We start from the raw sequence: 18,951 nt of genomic DNA on the forward strand, positions 1-18,951 counted from the left end.
GTCGCTCTGGATAAGAGCGTCTGCTAAATGACTAAATGTAAATGTAAACATTAAGTCAGGGAACAAGTTTATAACCCTGTGTCATGTTTGGTGGATATTAATAAAGTTTCAAGTGCCAGTTTTGTTAAAGTTTCAAGTGATTAAAGGTACAAACACAAGTCACTGTCTGAGGCAGGTATTTCATCCAAACCTACAAACACAAGTCACTGTCTGAGGCAGGTATTTTGTAAATCAAGCTACAAAAAAAGCTTTTCACAGCGTTTCAATTAGTCTTGGTGGTTAATCTCTTGTGTTCTATAAACATGCAAACACAGCTCTCTATTCCCCCAGTGAAGAACCCCCAGTCCCCTTAGTGAACAGCAGCTCTGACGTAGCATGTGGACCAGGGACCTCTTTATTGTCACTCAAAGTAGACGTTATGATCTGGTAATGTCCATGGTGATTTTACTTTAAGAGGTAGGGCTTGTTAATGCAAGACAGGTAAGGGAACGTCCAACTAAACTAACTACATACAAAGTTTAGGGAGCACTCAGATCACTTTAGGGTTAGATATTATGATGAGAAGGCTTATATTAGAGTGTATGTATGATAACATATCTGTGAAAAGATTCACATCAGGACTAAAAGCTACTAGCTGTTCTAGATATTCAGTTATTTAAAAACTGTCTGTTTTAATCAAAATGCAAGCATGACTAGATGCTTGGACACTAAAGTGTTCTGTCTGAGTTGCATTCTGGCTAAGGATGGTGGAGGAGCATCAATTGAAAGCTGCGGGTATGGGGCTGCGTGCCAATGTGTCCACCTTCCAGACCACACTGTACATCATCCTTGTACTGCTGGGCATCATGGGAAATACCACAGTGATTTCTGTGATTGGCAAGAGTGTGTTGAAAAACACAGGTGGAGGGCGTAACTCGGACATCATTCTGATAAACATGGCTCTGTCCAACCTGATGGTGTCCCTGGTGAGGAACGTACTGCTCGTCATCTCAGACCTGGGACTAGAGGTAGGGGGGCTGGGACTGGGAATGAAAACTGTGGCGAGGATGATGTTGGTCTGGGTGAGCCAGAGATATTACCGGTTTTGACAATCGCTATGACAATTTTTCAATACTTCTAACAATTTTCCTAAACTCATAATGCACCAACACACCTACAACACACAATTGGCAAATGGTTAATTTCATGCTCAAAATCAAACATTGTAAACTAAACTCCAACACTAATTTTCATAACACAAAAATACACTAAACAATACACCATGTCTACCAAAAAGCTAACACATGTTCTCTTTCAACAGGAACATTTAGTCAATCATAGCACAATGTCATAAAAACACTAACATCAGATGGAATTACAGAAACTGCATTATTTTATGTGTCAGGTCTCACATTATATAGATCATAGATTGTTTTTTGCAATGCAGTTTCTTTTGAAGCCTCTACATTTTTGTTTTGTTAGGTTTAGTAAATGCATGCATTTTGTTTCTTTTGCTGCAGAAATTCAGAACAAAAAATGAATGACCCATTTCAGAGTAGGTTTATAGAATGTACGGTTACTGTATAGAAAAAAAGAAGGCAGAAACATAGAGGGGAGTCAGATGGCTGTGCGGTTAGGGAATCGGGCTACCAATCAGAAGGTTGCCGGTTCGATGCCATGCCAAAAAGACGTTGTGTCCTTGGGCAAAGCACTTCACCCTACTTGCCTCGGGGGAATGTCCCTGTACTTACCGTAAGTCTCTCTGGATAAGAACGTCTGCTAAATGACTAAACAATAAACAATAATTGCTGCAGTAAAGGCGTCATTTGCAACAGGACATTATTGCAAGAAATATGCAATATAGCTGCCATTTACATTATTTCATCAGTTACCCTAGCTCTGACCTTTCTCCGAGCGCCACCATGCATTCTAACTCCTCTCCCTCGGGCCTCGCCCTCTCCCTTGTCCTGGTACTTGTCTTCCTCTCCCTCGTGCAGGCATTATTCTTACTTTCTTCATGTTGCTCTATATTGTTTTTTTTCACACAAGATCATCCCAAAGAGGTCCTCTTTTACAGTCTGTATACCATATGGTCATGTGATTGAAACACATGAGTGTTTCCTAGTTGGGAATCAGCTGTGATTTGTTTGCATAACTTCAACCAGCTGTTTCTCAGTAGCAATGGAATAAAATACAGGGGATATATTTGTGTTTCAATTCACAATATGAACAGCTGTTCACTTTGACTTTAGCCTATAAGTTAGGTTTTGAACATGATGTTATTATCTGTTCTGACAAAAAAATGTGAAAGCATTGGTAAATTGGGCAGTAAAAATCGATAGTTTTGGTCTTGGTTGAGCTTGTGTGTAAAATAAGTTCAAGCATTTTAAATTTGTGTTTACTCTAGCCATTTTGTGTTAAAGCAACAAGAAATGTGTTACTGTAATTATATAGCCAACACAGATGGATGTTGTGCTAACTGTGTCAAGAGTTTAGGAAACTTGTTAAAAGTATTGAAAAAATTGTCACAGCGATTGTAAAATACTGTAAGGGTGTTGGGATTTGAGGGAAGTGGCCTATTTTGAGGTTAGCCTTGGATATTTTCGAATACAGTTGAAGAAAAAAGATACAGAATGTTGGTTGGAATATTGGATGGATGAAAAATAAATGACATAATGCCTACATGCACACACATTGCACACACAAAGCATATCACTGCATTTTGTACACAATGATAAATATGTGACAAACAAGTTTTGATTTGATTACACACAAATAAAAACTCAAACTCACACACTAATTTATACAGTATGTCCACAGCCAGGCTTACTGCACAAATGAACTGATCCTTTTTATAACCTCCAAGTTATGATGAATGCACTGTTGTATGTTTTGAACATAAGGGATTCATGGTGTGGAAAATATTGAATTTCCTACAGGCTTGTTAATCACAATCAGCAGATCAGCTATTGCCACAACATCTGTTCATATCATTTATTTTGTCTTAGTATTCATTCATTTACTGTAAATGCATTCCTACTGTAACCTATTCTTCGTTCTGATGACAGACACCACAACAAACACCTGTTGGATGTTATATTTGTTTTTCCCTTTCTACCAATTCTGTCCTCACGGGCATTGTGCACGAGTATGTTTGAATGTGTCTGTATGAGTAAATATATAGATATACTGTACATTTGTACAAAAACATGTATCTATGCTTATAGAGCTTTGTGATTTAACATGAAACATTTGCTACTTTGCAAAAATGTATGGTTCATGTAACTTGAGTTATTAACATTTCAATAAAAACAGTATCCTCTTAAGGGCCGTAGTGGCGGTTACAAAAAACGAAGAAATCCACATTCACTTACAGTCTTAACCCACTTTCAATCTTCTCCAGCTATACTCTTCCAAGTTATGTTGTCAACTCCTCATGGGGGTGTGGGTGTGGCTTCGATCCGCCAACGTGTGGTCCACATTCTACCTCAGCGCCTTCCACTTCCAGACCCTACGTCGCCTGGCTCCTTCCACAGGACACATCGGTCTGCAGCACGGAGTTCCCAAATCCTTACTGCTGAGTCTGAGCTCTATCTGGTTCCTCAACTACATCTACTCCATCCCTGCTCATGTGTTCTCCACCAGGGGAGACCAGAACAGCACAGAGGTAAGACCGACACCAGAACAGTCAGACAGTGGTAGATGGTACATAACAAGCCCATTATGTGGGTTTTGTGAAAAACTTGGTTTCCTTTCATTATTTTCTTTGGCCACCTTGTCCTGCATGTACTCTTTTCTGAACGTTGTTCTATTCACTTGTCTCCTCTCCTGTCAGACGCTAATGCTGATCAGCAGCACCACACGCCCCCTGCTGGGCTGTGTGTGGAACTTCCACTCCTCATTTAGTGGACTGGCCTATGCCACCACCTCCATGGTGATCCATGAGATTATTCCCATCATTCTGATGGCCATCACCAACCTGGGCTCCCTCTACACACTCTACTCCCATGGCAGGGCATCCACCTCAACCCTGAATGCTCCCACCAAGAAGAGGGTGCCAGCCGAGAAGAGAGCAGCTAAGGTTGTGCATAAATTGGATGGTTCTCTTCGTGAACACTTCACTCTCACTTTTCTTCTCTCCTCCTCTGTTTGCTCCCTCTCTCTTCTTCTTCCTCATCTAATCACTCTCCTCTACCTCTTTCTTCTCTTTCTAGGTCATTGTAGCTCTCACCGTGCTCTTCATTTCATCCTGGGGGACCAGCATAATCTCAGTCAACTACTATAACTACAGCCGTTCTACAGGCAACTCCTCTATGGTCCTGCTGGTCATAGCTCGTTTCGCCAACACAACCTTCATTGCCTTGTCACCCATCGTGTTGGCTGTAGGTCACAGGGGGCTACGGTCGTTCATAAAGTCTGTTCTGATTCACTGACAGAACCACATAGTGTGCTCACCCTTACAGGGGATAATGTTACTGGGATGTCAATGCTAAATTATATAAACATATTTAGCCTACTTCTTGACTGTCTGTTTGTGGTTCTTTATTGAGAACGTACAAATCTAATCAAAAAAAAAAAAATCAGAACTTCAGGATCACCTAAAAGGTTGTCAATTAAGAGTCAGATACTGACATTACAAATGATGTGTAATCACATATAAAACAATACCATTTCATTTACACACTCATCTAGTTACATGTGTTTACCAGTCGTACATTTCCTTTGCCACTTGTGCTACAATGATAACTTATTTTGAACAACAAGAACAGTTGGTTTCACCTTTTTCCCAGTAGTCTCTGAAGCTTTGATCTCTTTCTCAGCTGTGTCCCGTTGTCGACCTTCTGTCCTTCTCTATACACCGTCAGATGATAACGTTGAATGAGTTCTGACATTTTTCTCCCTCTATCAAAATGTTTTGTGTTGATTCTGGTCTCTGCAACAAAACCCATTTACTTATTTGTGTTTTTCTGCAGCACACATACATTTCTGTTTTGAAGATTATTAAGCTGACCAAGTTCAATGTTGTCAAATTACCAAACAAATAAATGTGAAATGTAAAGTTATTACTTGTAAAGATAATTTAATTCTAACATTTAATTTCTTCAACTGAAACAATGTATGTAGGCCAGATACCTTTAACATTTCTTTATCGTAAATGTTCTTTTTGTCTTCACTGTATCAGTGAGGGAGTTACATTCCTTTCGTAACTAGTCTAGTAGCAGGTTGAAAAACGTGTTTGGGTTGAGGTAGAATTATCAGGGGCCCCTTTGGCACTGAGAACCCTATGCATAAGTTACTAATATCTGACTCAATTCATTTCCATTCCCTTTATTGATCCCAAATGAAATGCAAGTGTTCAGGTAATACCATTTATACAATTACAGAACAAGTAAAATACAGAGGTACCACATATAATACAAACAACAGTAGCAATTAAATATCAGAATAATGGAAGCTATTCGATCCACCTAGGATTATATAACAGAATGAATGTAGGTTACAATATCTGTAACAGTAAGTCTGTCCCCCCCATGTTTTACCAAGAATTCTATTTAAAGGACGCATTCTCAGTTATTAAAAAAATACTGTCCCAGCTATATCTGAAAACAAACCTATGCCTCTGATAAAGAATAAATAAATACATGTAAGATAATTACATGTATTTATGCATATTACGTATTACTTTCTAAACTCTAGAACACAATTCCTGTATGGAATCCAAAATCTATCTTATTGCATGTCCCTAATTGTAGATTTCAAATAGTGAAAATTACTGTTATGGTCATAGGGAATTAAATGTGTTGTAGAACATTAAGTCAGGGAACAAGTTTATAACCCTGTGTCATGTTTGGTGGATATTAATAAAGTCTCAAGTGCCAGTTTTGTTAAAGTTTCAAGTGATTAAAGGTACAAACACAAGTCACTGTCTGAGGCAGGTATTTTGTAAATCAAGCTACAAAAAAAGCTTTTCACAGCGTTTCAATTAGTCTTGGTGGTTAATCTCTTGTGTTCTATAAACATGCAAACACAGCTCTCTATTCCCCCAGTGAAGAACCCCCAGTCCCCTTAGTGAACAGCAGCTCTGACGTAGCATGTGGACCAGGGACCTCTTTATTGTCACTCAAAGTAGACGTTATGATCTGGTAATGTCCATGGTGATTTTACTTTAAGAGGTAGGGCTTGTAAATGCAAGACAGGTAAGGGAACGTCCAACTAAACTAACTACACACAAAGTTTAGGGAGCACTCAGATCACTTTAGGGTTAGATATTATGATGAGAAGGCTTATATTAGAGTGTATGTATGATAAGATATCTGTGAAAAGATTCACATCAGGACTAAAAGCTACTAGCTGTTCTAGATATTCAGTTATTTAAAAACTGTCTGTTTTAATCAAAATGCAAGCATGACTAGATGCTTGGACACTAAAGTGTTCTGTCTGAGTTGCATTCTGGCTAAGGATGGTGGAGGAGCATCAATTGAAAGCTGCGGGTATGGGGCTGCGTGCCAATGTTTCCACCTTCCAGACCACACTGTACATCATCCTTGTACTGCTGGGCATCATGGGAAATACCACAGTGATTTCTGTGATTGGCAAGAGTGTGTTGAAAAACACACGTGGAGGGCGTAACTCGGACATCATTATGATAAACATGGCTCTGTCCAACCTGATGGTGTCCCTGGTGAGGAACGTACTGCTCGTCATCTCAGACCTGGGACTAGAGGTAGGGGGGCTGGGACTGGGAATGAAAACTGTGGCGAGGATGATGTTGGTCTGGGTGAGCCAGAGATATTACCGGTTTTGACAATCGCTATGACAATTTTTCAATACTTCTAACAATTTTCCTAAACTCATAACGCACCAACACACCTACAACACACAATTGGCAAATGGTTAATTTCATGCTCAACATCAAACATTGTAAACTAAACTCCAACACTAATTTTCATAACACAAAAAAACACTAAACAATACACCATGTCTACCAAAAAGCTAACCCATGTTCTCTTTCAACAGGAACATTTAGTCAATCATAGCACAATGTCATAAAAACACTAACATCAGATGGAATTACAGAAACTGCATTATTTTATGTGTCAGGTCTCACAGTATATAGATCATAGATTTGAACATAAGGGATTCATGGTGTGGAAAATATTGAATTTCCTACAGGCTTGTTAATCACAATCAGCAGATCAGCTATTGCCATAACATCTGTTCATATCATTTATTTTGTCTTAGTATTCATTCATTTATTGTAAATGCATTCCTACTGTAACCTATTCTTCGTTCTGATGACAGACACCACAACAAACACCTGTTGGATGTTATCTTTGTTTTTCCCTTTCTACCAATTCTGTCCTCACGGGCATTGTGCACGAGTATGTTTGAATGTGTCTGTATGTGTAAATATATAGATATACTGCACATTTGTACAAAAACATGTATCTATGCTTATAGAGCTTTGTGATTTAACATGAAAAATTTGCTACTTTGCAAAAATGTATGGTTCATGTAACTTGAGTTATTAACATTTCAATAAAAACAGTATCCTCTTAAGGGCCGTAGTGGCGGTTACAAAAAACGAAGAAATCCACATTCACTTACAGTCTTAACCCACTTTCAATATTCTCCAGCTATACTCTCCTGGGGGATACTCTTCCAAGGTATGTTGTCAACTCCTCATGGGGGTGTGGGTGTGGCTTCGATCCGCCAACGTGTGGTCCACATTCTACCTCAGCGCCTTCCACTTCCAGACCCTACGTCGCCTGTCTCCTTCCACAGGACACATCGGTCTGCAGCACGGAGTTCCCAAATCCTTACTGCTGAGTCTGAGCTCTATCTGGTTCCTCAACTACATCTTCTCCATCCCTGCTTATGTGTTCTCCACCAGTGGAGACCAGAACAGCACAGAGGTAAGACCGACACCAGAACAGTCAGACAGTGGTAGATGGTACATAACAAGCCCATTATGTGGGTTTTGTGAAAAACTTGGTTTCCTTTCATTATTTTCTTTGGCCACCTTGTCCTGCATGTACTCTTTTCTGAACGTTGTTCTATTCACTTGTCTCCTCTCCTGTCAGACGCTAATGCTGATCAGCAGCACCACACGACCCCTGCTGGGCTGTGTGTGGAACTTCCACTCCTCATTTAGTGGACTGGCCTATGCCACCACCTCCATGGTGATCCATGAGATTATTCCCATCATCCTCATGGCCATCACCAACCTGGGCTCCCTCTACACACTCTACTCCCGTGGCAGGGCATCCACCTCAACCCTGAACGCTCACACCAAGAAGAGGGTGCCAGCCGAGAAGAGAGCAGCTAAGGTTGTGCATAAATTGGATGGTTCTCTTCGTGAACACTTCACTCTCACTTTTCTTCTCTCCTCCTCTGTTTGCTCCCTCTCTCTTCTTCTTCCTCATCTAATCACTCTCCTCTACCTCTTTCTTCGCTTTCTAGGTCATTGTAGCTCTCACCGTGCTCTTCATTTCATCCTGGGGGACCAGCATAATCTCAGTCAACTACTATAACTACAGCCGTTCTACAGGCAACTCCTCTATGGTCCTGCTGGTCATAGCTCGTTTCGCCAACACAACCTTCATTGCCTTGTCACCCATCGTGTTGGCTGTAGGTCACAAGGGGCTACGGTCGTTCATAAAGTCTGTTCTGATTCACTGACAGAACCACATAGTGTGCTCACCCTTACAGGGGATAATGTTACTGGGATGTCAATGCTAAATTATATAAACATATTTAGCCTACTTCTTGACTGTCTGTTTGTGGTTCTTTATTGAGAACGTACAAATCTAATCTAAAACAAATTATCAGAACTTCAGGATCACCTAAAAGGTTGTCAATTAAGAGTCAGATACTGACATTACAAATGATGTTTAATCACATATAAAACAATACTTATTCATTTACACACTCATCTAGTTACATGTGTTTACCAGTCGTACATTTCCTTTGCCACTTGTGCTACAATGATAACTTATTTTGAACAACAAGAACAGTTGGTTTCACCTTTTTCCCAGTAGTCTCTGAAGCTTTGATCTCTTTCTCAGCTGTGTCCCGTTGTCGACATTTGACCACATCACCCCACTCCTTGAACATTCCTATGATTCTCTTTCTCAGCTTACCATGTCCCAGGGCCACCACCATGGGACTAAAGCCCACAAACAGTGAGGCAGAGAAATGGGCCACAGTCAACAGCTGTTCTGCATGGCGACCCCTGTCGTGGTTGTAATAGGTCACCGCAGCAACCTGCAGAGCCCAGCACACCACAAACAGTGATACGAGTGACATGATCACATGACCTGCCTTACGTTCACTGGCCACATGTTTGTCTAGGTCGCCCGGCTTAGCGCCCTCCGCCTCGCCCCCGGAGGTGACTGCCCGGATGTGCTTGTACAGGGCATGTAAAGTAGCCAGATTGGTGGATATCATCAGGAGCAAAGGCAATACCTCGTTAAAGGCTAGAGAAGCGGAAGCAAAGGCAGTGCCCTGCTCTATGGTAGGGAACTCCCAGACGCAGCCAAGCAAGGGCCGGGTGGTGCAGCTGATCACCATCAGCTCCACCGTGGCATTGCCATGGACGTGGGTGGTATAGACCAGTGCTGGCAGGGAGAAGGCCAGGTTTGCACCCCACACCAGCCCCAGGGCTATCCACACCCGATTCCTCTCCCGTTTCTGCGCCAGTGCGCCCATGGACATGTGACTGCGTTTCAGTGTGGAGTAGTGGAAGGTACTGAGGGCCAGGGTGACCCAGCAACCCACAGCCCGCCACCATACCCACAGCAGCATGAAGAAGCGGCACCAGCCAGGGGCAAGGGTAACTTCCAGGCCCAGGTCAGACACAAAGATGGGCACGGTACGGAAAAGGGAAGTCAAGAGGTTGGCGAGGGACAGGTGCACCAAGATGGTGTCTGATGGAGGAAGCCAATGAGACCGACTTTCAGCAGCTGACTTGAATACCTGAGACAGAGAGAGAGAGAAAGACAGAGATAACATCATACCCGTAAAGACTCTGTATATCCAACTTCTTTGGCAGAAAAAAACATGATCCCTTGTCTGTTTAACAAAGTCAATGTCTTCATGCAAGATGACTGTAGAACATTTTCCCCTCACCACATGAATGACCAGTATGTTTCCCAGGATGCCTGTGAAGACAAGCACCCCAAACAGGATGGCATCTAGAGTGAGAACTTCTGACATCACGTCCTCTTCAGCAAAGTGTTTCTGTTGTTCATCTCATGTATACGGGTGTGTCTGTGTATCTGTGTGTTTGTTTGGGTATAGGTTTATGTTTGTAATAGCTCCTACTGTTTTACCACAACACCTCCATGTCCATTGTGCCGATGCCACTGTCCTGTATTTGGTGCTCTGTTTTATAGACTCTGATTTGCACAAATATAATGGTTCATTTAACTTAGCACCTAAATTTTGCTGAACAAGTTTAGGGCAAATTTGATCCAATAATAATCATGTGGATCTGATTGGTATGAAGATGTTTCCACAACCGTGACCAGCAGCAAACACATTGAGTTGCCCCCACAAAAATGTTCTTGTATTTACATGGATCTTATTACTTTCAACACGTGGAGTCATTAATGATCTTTCATTCATCATCTATCATTTATAAACAGTTTTTATTTTATTTTAGCAGCTTTGTATTGTATGCATATCTCTGCAGACCAAGTGTGTGTTTGTGTACGCACGGACACACAAGCATGCCCACCAATGTGTATGTGTTTGTGGGTGTATAAATCTTTCAAACTTAAATCGTGGTTATGTCCCCCTTCATCAACACTGACTCATCACTGAGTGACATACAGAGTTCAGATCAGGAAAATCATAATTTGACATGTTTACTCATCAACTCTAAGAAGACACCTCCAGAGACTTATTAAAAAATTCCCACTGATGCTGATTGAACACTTATTAGTGATCACACCTAGAACTCTCATTTCCCTAGGCAATTTTTCTAAATTGGCTTGCCAATTTTTGCCCTTACAGACGGGTTCATTGCTCCTGATGACCATTGAGTAATTGGCTGTAGTTTATTAACTCAGCAGTTCTTAGAAGATAAGAACTGCTGAGTTCAAAGAACTACAGCAAAGTACGTAATGTATATAAAGAGCTGTAAAGTTAATTTTAAATGCTCTTGATTAAAAGCAAATTATATTTTGTTTTATATAAAAGGTTTGATCTCTAGTTCTAATTTATTATCCATATTATGAAATGAATTACTAAAAATAAAATTACAAAGGCAAAACCGAAATTTCATATTCTTATTCAATGTTCATAGAAACAAAGCAAGTATTTGTACTTTTAGCCCAAAGTACCTTTTTGTATATCCTGCTATTGAGAAATAGGCATAACTTAAATTTTTGTTTATGAACCTTTTTTGCCTTTCTCCTGTCACTTTAAGTACTTTGAGGTAACCACCCTTAGTAACCTTTGATGTATTTTTTTTGTGCCTTCTGGTATAATAAAAACAAATAACCTCATTCGTGACAGAACACTGAACTGTTCTGCCCAGTAAGTCTTGGTTTAACATTTAATTCCTTAACTCTAAAGAGGTGACTTAAGGTCAGGAAGGGTGATCTAACTGAAGAACCAAAATTAAAGGCAGAGGCTGATGAAAGTCTGAAGTGGATTGTATAGTACACTGGTAAAATAATATCGGCCAAATAACCACATGGGGCCGCTGTAGGCTTATTAGTAAAGCTCAATGTTTCCTCCTTTTATATCAGTTTAGACCATTTTTATCGAGTGGCACGTCAGACAATTGAGTGATTTAATTCAGATTTTGTTTCGTTTGGACTTGGAAAGGTATGAGGTTATACCATATTTAGTTGCCTGATACATTTCAAAATGTGTTAAGTTTGTTAAATAAGTTAGAGGCATTGCGAAATAAAATGCCTTTGGATGATTATCCGTTTAAAAATGATGTTAAACATTGTACCCTCACTCTGAAAATCGTTGACGCACGATATGAGTGGAAAGTAGTAGGCAAGCCTAGACGAAGAAGCTGAAAGCTGGGTGCTCGGGAAGGCCCAATTAATAGATGAACCGATGAAAATGACTGAAATAGTTGTCTTTTTTGGGGTAAAGAAATTGGAGTGGTGACTTACAAGAAGAACAGGATGAGTCATGTAGCCTAATTGACGACTAGGCTAAAAAAAATAATTTAAAAAAACGTGCGGACACACGACAGCCGTCAACGGTTGCCAGACAGGAAAACAAAATGTGACAAACGTAAAGGAAACTGGATCATCGCCTTGTCCACCGCCTTTGAACAACCCCAGTCGCGTAAGTTACATAACTGCACCAAAAGCCTACCTTCGTATTCTTAACCAACTTGACCTAAGTAGCTCTTATGTCTGTAAACAGAGACGCATAATGTAAAAGAGCCACTGGTAAAAAAAATGGTCTCCCTGTAACATTATGGCAACAACCGCCCGAATATTAGTTTAATTGTTTCTATTTATTTTTGTCGCAGACAGCCCTATCTCGCATTGGGAAGAATTGCATGGAGTTCCAGGGCTTCCAAAGCTCGCTGTGATGTAGGCTAAGCTACAACTGTATCTTTTCATACGTTCTATTTGGTTCGCTTTCAAATCAAGCAATTCTGCTAATCATGTCAAAACTCGATGTAAACTGAGTGCACCTGCATAACGGAGAGAAATGACTGAGCTACCACGACCAATGCTGCTCGCCCTCTGGGTAATGCTGCTTTGTATATGTCGCGAGACAATCGGGGATTCCAGACAGACTCGCGGCGGCAGGGATGAGCTACCATCCCCAGCATCAGCAACACCAGAGGTGGGAAGCAAGAGGAACAGGGGTGTGTCTCCAAACTGGTCGAGGCAGCTTGACATCAGTATTAACTCCTTCAGCAAGGGCAAAAACACGAACCTGGGTAATTACATAAATGAAAATGTGACCACAACTAAGCTCCAGGAGGGCCAAGTGAATGGCATGTCCTCAGCCAACACTAGCAGAGGCAACACTCGCACTACCACTGTGATATCTGGGAGGCCAAGCCGACTACAAGGCCGAACAGGATGGAGCATTGACATTGGAGCGGCACCGATGTGTGCCTACCGCATGATGGAGGGGGGCATCGGAGGGCAGTTGTGTTTCAGGCACACACAGTTTGAGTTCAAGTGTCAGCATGACTGTCGGACTGTGAGGTCACAAGAAGGGTCCTTAATGGCCAACGTTATGACAAATGGCAGTGTACTGCTACAATGGACACATGGCAGTTCTATAGCAGAGGTTCATGGGAAAACTAAAGAGAACATGGTTGGACATGACAGAGAAAAACAAGATACTGAAACTACACAACCGAAAGTGGAGAGACAGAGAGGAGCCTCGGGGGAGGCGAGGAAAACTCTGACCGCTCAACGAAAGATGCTTTTGAGTGTACAACCGACCCCAAAAAGTGGGTTTGAGCTCAGCTGCTGGTGGAACGGGAGCTACACCCAGTTTGAGTGTACTGGTGTCCATCTTGGATCAGGCTGCAGAGACTTTTTGCTGAATGAGTTGCATGAGAATGTCCCCTACCGTATCTGTCTGCATCCTCTGCCCTCCATGGCTCTCTCCCCAGGCCCGGTCCAGAGGAGAAATCAGAGAGACTGCGTGGAGTTCACCATAACTCCCTCTGGGATGCAAGACATAGTGATTGCCATGACAACAGTGGGAGGAGCCATCTGCGTAATGCTGGTCATCATCTGCTTGCTAGTGGCATACATCACTGAGAACATTATGAGCCCCACTACACAGCACACACACTCAACATATCAAACACACTCTCGACATTGAGGTTATTATGCATTGTACTGTACATAAAGTATACACTGCATGAAATAAAAAGTCACACGTAAAAAATTAACACCCTCATTGCATTGTAATATTACACACAGATTGCATCCTATATATCACATCACATAGTCATGGTTATGTCTTGGCTTCTACAGACTTCTTCTGTCTGGCCTGAGACAAGGAAATCTTCGTCTGACACTTCCACACCTATACAGATCTCAGATCTATGTTTCACCACACCTCAAACACTACAAAATCGGATCTGAATAATTTTAGGTCAATCACAGTTTACTTAGAAATTACAAACACAACATTTCATTGTGTAAGGTTCCAATATAATGTTTCAAGAACTGTGTTTTGTGTGTGTATTATTTAAACATCCTCTTTAGTCATATTTATTTAAGTATCTTTACCGTAAACATTTTACAAATGTTCAGCAATAGCTAACTACACCATGCGGGTATGGTTTTAACCTAGAGTGAAGAAAGATATACAGACATCATATGATCCAACATTTTAGAAAGATCCATCTCAAAGATGCACCCGCACACAATATGATTGTCATACTGCCTTAGCCGGATATTCTTGGCTGTTATTATGTGTTGATAATCATGTAATTGACAATATCAAGATACGTTGGCATCCAGTCTGCAAAAAAATAATCTTTAGAAACCCCACAAGTGCAGTGAATAAAGAATCTTTCAATTCATGTCGTGTGCGTTTTTTAGAGGCAATATGTGCTAGTGTGCTATTTATCAGATATTACTCAGGAAAAATAAATAGGGAAATATATTTCAATGAGAAATATTAATTGTAAATTCTTTGTGTTGATTTTCATAGGAATTAGGAAATACACGTTTGTGTGACGTCAAGCTAATGTGAAGACTACGCCCTGCCCCCACATGACATCAGCTGAATTATTCTGAATAGTCCATTCGCCATTTTCTCGTAGCTAGGAGAAGGAGAGACCTCAACCCTGCGTAGACAAAGATCTGTGTGCTGCGCAGTCTGTTAATCTAGCTATATCGAGGGCTTTCTCAAGAAATTGTTAAGATAGTTTGAGGTTGATACTAAATTAAAAGGCAAATAATCGACAGCTAGTTCATTCAGAAGAGTCGCAATGCCGAGCCACCCGCTTCGCGTGGCGGTTGTGTGCTCGAGCAACCAGAACCGCAGCATGGAAGCTCACAACATTCTCAGGTAACACTCGGAAGACAAAAATTCGACTACGACGCCCTACCACGAAGCTATCAAACCGTCATTAGCCGTCGAGCTGGCATTCAGCTTTCAGAACAGGCTGACAGCTCCTCTACCTTCTGTGCAAGGGGCCCAGAATCTATTCACGGACCGACGCAATTCATGAGTCATGATGGCTAGCTAACTAATGTTAGATTATCTTGAGCTGATGTAGTTGGCCTTAAAAACAAGTCAAACTAGATGCTCTGCCTGCCCGAGCCCATGCCTTGCAACAACGAAATTTGTTTTACTGGACATCTCAGCTAACATGGAGGATGTTCTAGTTCGCCTACATTTCGCTCAACAAAGCTGGGCAGAGCTGAAGATAAACGTCATACCTTTTTCGCAACAAACTACAGCGCGACTGCCATGTAGGCGACCTGGAACGTCTTTCCTGTTCAACGGATCCACAAGTCACATAGGCTACATTGCCTACTCTTTTTTTTTTATAGTATTTTTCATTTGCTAACAATCTCCAACAGTGGGGCAGGGAGGGACGAAATAAAGGGACTTTGCATTTTCCATTCAAAACCAGAAGTTAATGGCCATTGTGTACACTAGAATACATTTGTTTTAGTTTTTATTTCCATAGGATGCACAACTAGCTCTGGTTACAAAGAAAAGTGGTAGCTAACTTGTGACGAATAATTCAACTCAACAAAACTTGTGTGGTTGTGGTTAAAACAATACAGAGCGTATCACACTTCAGCATGACTGATACCTTGATCCAATGCTCTTCAGTGTTAAACATAGGCCTACTGCACCAGAAAAAAAGCTTGTGAATTTTAAAACGTATCAAAAATTCTCTTCAGGTAATACTGTGTGAAACAGCCCATACAAGAGGTTTGCTGAGTGATTGCTTTTGAGTGGAAGGTTGTTGCTAAGTTTGTATTTTTTTCTAACTCATCTCTTGGCTGTGTTTCTTCCTGTCTTTGCAGTAAGCGGGGCTTTGATGTACGCTCATTTGGGACGGGGTCTCATGTGAAGCTACCTGGTCCAGCCCCGGATAAGCCCAATGTGTATGACTTCAAAACCACATATGAACAGATGTACAACGACTTGGTCCGCAAGGACAAGGAACTGTATCCCCGGCACTCAAACATGCACGCTCACTTACACGCATACATGCACAAAAACGTACTATTCTTAGCAAAAGTGTTGAGGTGGATAAATGAATTAAGTAAAACATGCCTGAAGTTATCCAGACTTGTGTACGTGGTACGCAGTTTTGTGTAACTGTCCAGGAGGGGGGGATGTAACAACTGTTTTAGCAAGTTGCCATGGTGAGTTAAACTGTAGGTTTGCCTATAGGTCTGCCTCTTCCTCTACTCATTAGTGTCCAACTACTAGTGGTAACAGGTGAGCAATTCTTTTTTGAAGTGGTATTTCCATGGAGCTGTTTATCAACATGAAGTAACAAAATCCGGTAAATGTTAACATTGATCTGGTCCTCAGTAAACCAATTTGTTAATGTAAAGTTTTTCAGATATCTTTAGTCTACAGGAAATGTGCAATGCAGAGTCAGTCTCCCAACACATTTGGGAAGAAAAGGCTTGTCTTAATTAATCAGATTACTGGCACAATATCTATGCAAAAGCAAATAATGCATAGCTTTCAGTTTTAATCTGCATATGTTCAATAAATAGAAGGAAAATAAATGTTTCTGGTTGCTTACCCTCACTAACTTTTTGGGAAGTCTTCAAAACTACAAGTGATGCTACAGATTGCTTCAGAGCTTCTGATTATCGAAACTAGAATATTTCTCACGGTGTGTGTAATTTGCAGTGCAACACAACCATTTGGGTTGGATGTGAAGTGTCTCCTGTCTTGCATATTTGTCATGAGCTTTATCACGCACACACAAGCAAATGGAGGCTTAAGATCTTAATATAATTCATGCTTTGTCCACTAGAGGTCTATGTTGCATACCACATGCACACCATTTGAATGAAATTTGTGGGGGGAAAAACATTTTATAGAAGACTGATCGATTTGTTTTTATAAGTTTTATTTTTATAATTTGATTTTCACATTTCAATGTGTATCTGGTACTTTTTTTCCAGTGCATCCTATACATGCTTCACAGCTCCACTGTTTGCATGTTGGTGGTAGTGTTTTTCCGTGAAGGAACAAGATGGTTATATTTATTCCTTAGTTCTTGGGATATGTTCCCTGTTTCTGTTTTGTTCCTTGACCCTTCCAACACCTCAGATACACACAGAACGGAATTCTGCACATGCTGGACCGCAACAAACGCATTAAGTCACGGCCAGAGCGCTTCCAGAACTGCAAGGACCAGTTTGACCTGGTCATCACCTGTGAAGAGAGGGTGTACGACCAAGTGTTAGAAGGTGAGGATTTCTTCCCTATGTATTCAAGGGGAGTACTTAAAACATGCTTCACTTGCAGTTGGGAGAACTAGGATGCATTAAACCATAATATGATGTAGGTCTTTGCATTTGAACTTGCATTTGATACCACCCCTCCAGACCTGAACTCACGAGAGCAGGAGACCCTCCAGCCGGTTCATGTCATCAATGTGGACATCCAGGACAACCACGAGGAGGCCACCCTGGGGGCCTTCCTGATCTGTGAGCTGTGTCAGTGTGTAAGTGTCCCAACTTATCGCTACTAGCTGTTGCTAACATAGACGCATGCTGAAGTGCATTGGAATTGTGTGTGATTTTTAAATGCCTTGTGACGTTTGATCACAGGTTCTGAGTCTAAGATGGAAACATTCTTTTTTGCTTGGTTGTAAATCCTCGTTGGGGAATTCTCAATATTTGACCTCTTGATCCATCCCCCTGTCAGATTCAACACACCGATGACATGGAGAACGAGATGGATGAGCTGCTGCAGGAGTTTGAGGACAAAAGCAACAGGCCTTTCCTCCACACTGTCTGTTTCTACTGATGCTGCCCCCCCACACCTGACGACACACACACGTCACCTCTATGCCCCTTCACACATCACTTAAATAAGCAAACATGATACTGTAAACCAATTCTGCTGTTGGTGGGGATCGCCAACAGCAGAAGCAAAAGCTCCCTTTCTCAGAGGGCTCATCACTCTAGCACCTCTGTTTACTCCTTGACATGGCCACGGTCCGCTCACTGTCGTCCCCCCCTCCCTTACAGTGAAACCACTGACCTATTTCTCCTCAGAATCAACAAGCCCCCATTTGATATGCTGAACCGAATCTATTCCCCCTTTGATCAAAAAGGGGTAGGATGTTTTCTAAGTTGTGCATACTGATCCTATTTGATTTTGAGTTCATTTTTGAAGAATGAGTCGATATTCCTCATTGATTACGTATGATTTGACCCTTTTTACTTCTGCTTGATTGAGAAGTGTTTTTATGGGATCAGAATGATGTTTTAGGGTGAATGTCCTGACTGACGGTGTCAGTGATATAGTACAGCAGGAATTAAACTGAATAGGGGTATAATAATGAATAACCAAACCAAGAGACCACAGGGTTCTCATTTCTCCTCCCACTATGTTTTCATATATTATGTATTGATTCATATTTAACTCCAGTTTGCTATATTTCAGGGCGTAGAATATTTGTTTCTTTTGTAAATGTAAAGGAATGAAAACATGTAATAATTTGCAAACTCAAGAGTGCCTGAATTTCTGTATGTACATAATAGGAATCTAGTAAAGGAATAAAATACTCTAGGGAAACATTTCATCAATGTATTTATTATGACTTAATAGAGGATCCATGGACAATATATTAGCAACATCTGCAATATCAGTATGAAAAAGCCTTTTATCCCTGGCTATTTGTCCTGTATAATGTTATGAGTGTGTAAGTTTTTAAATTGACTTAGTATGACTATATCAATCAGCAATGCAATTAGCACATGTCATTTAGTATGTCAGAGATGGAGGATAATA

The 18,951-nt window shown here is 41.1% G+C and overlaps 5 protein-coding genes across 5 annotated transcripts; 4 read left to right on the top strand and 1 right to left on the bottom strand.

The window, feature by feature from the left end:
• Positions 1–688: 688 nt before the first annotated feature.
• LOC136956384 (olfactory receptor class A-like protein 4) lies at positions 689–4,412 on the top strand. The gene is given in 5 exon segments (XM_067250652.1): positions 689–738; positions 740–1,007; positions 3,383–3,646; positions 3,815–4,060; positions 4,194–4,412. Coding segments are annotated over 5 exon segments (1,047 nt in total).
• Positions 4,413–6,384: 1,972 nt separating this feature from the next.
• Positions 6,385–8,661, top strand: LOC136957376 (olfactory receptor class A-like protein 4). The gene is given in 5 exon segments (XM_067251675.1): positions 6,385–6,434; positions 6,436–6,703; positions 7,617–7,895; positions 8,064–8,309; positions 8,443–8,661. Coding segments are annotated over 5 exon segments (1,062 nt in total).
• A 300-nt stretch (positions 8,662–8,961) lies between these two features.
• On the bottom strand, positions 8,962–10,197 carry ora4 (olfactory receptor class A related 4). The gene is made up of 2 exons (XM_067252614.1): positions 10,111–10,197; positions 8,962–9,957 (listed from the first exon to the last, which is right to left on the bottom strand). Exons 1-2 carry the CDS (start codon positions 10,195–10,197, stop codon positions 8,962–8,964), a joined length of 1,083 nt encoding a protein of 360 aa, XP_067108715.1.
• Positions 10,198–12,986: 2,789 nt separating this feature from the next.
• fndc10 (fibronectin type III domain containing 10) lies at positions 12,987–14,492 on the top strand. Its single transcript, XM_067244084.1, has one exon. The coding sequence runs from the start codon at positions 13,081–13,083 to the stop codon at positions 13,810–13,812; it is 732 nt and encodes a 243-aa protein (XP_067100185.1). The 5' UTR covers positions 12,987–13,080; the 3' UTR covers positions 13,813–14,492.
• Positions 14,493–14,761: 269 nt separating this feature from the next.
• Positions 14,762–18,740, top strand: ssu72 (SSU72 homolog, RNA polymerase II CTD phosphatase). The gene is made up of 5 exons (XM_067232584.1): positions 14,762–15,012; positions 15,987–16,130; positions 17,260–17,399; positions 17,538–17,656; positions 17,860–18,740. Exons 1-5 carry the CDS (start codon positions 14,933–14,935, stop codon positions 17,959–17,961), a joined length of 585 nt encoding a protein of 194 aa, XP_067088685.1. The 5' UTR covers positions 14,762–14,932; the 3' UTR covers positions 17,962–18,740.
• The last annotated feature ends 211 nt before the right edge of the window (positions 18,741–18,951 follow it).

This window comes from Osmerus mordax, chromosome 1, assembly GCF_038355195.1.
Source record: "Osmerus mordax isolate fOsmMor3 chromosome 1, fOsmMor3.pri, whole genome shotgun sequence".
NCBI lineage: Eukaryota > Metazoa > Chordata > Actinopteri > Osmeriformes > Osmeridae > Osmerus > Osmerus mordax.

What these genes read in the sequence shown, in the direction of transcription:
- ora4 (XM_067252614.1), bottom strand. Translation starts at nt 10,197, where the DNA reads ATGTCAGAAGTTCTCACTCTAGATGCCATCCTGTTTGGGGTGCTTGTC. An exon ending in ACATACTGGTCATTCATGTG is followed by an intron (nt 9,958 to 10,110) that starts GTGAGGGGAAAA and finishes TCTCTGTCTCAG; the next exon opens with GTATTCAAGTCAGCTGCTGA.
- fndc10 (XM_067244084.1), top strand. Translation starts at nt 13,081, where the DNA reads ATGTGTGCCTACCGCATGATGGAGGGGGGCATCGGAGGGCAGTTGTGT.
- ssu72 (XM_067232584.1), top strand. Translation starts at nt 14,933, where the DNA reads ATGCCGAGCCACCCGCTTCGCGTGGCGGTTGTGTGCTCGAGCAACCAG. An exon ending in GTCCGCAAGGACAAGGAACT is followed by an intron (nt 16,131 to 17,259) that starts GTATCCCCGGCA and finishes CCAACACCTCAG; the next exon opens with ATACACACAGAACGGAATTC. An exon ending in GTACGACCAAGTGTTAGAAG is followed by an intron (nt 17,400 to 17,537) that starts GTGAGGATTTCT and finishes CCACCCCTCCAG; the next exon opens with ACCTGAACTCACGAGAGCAG.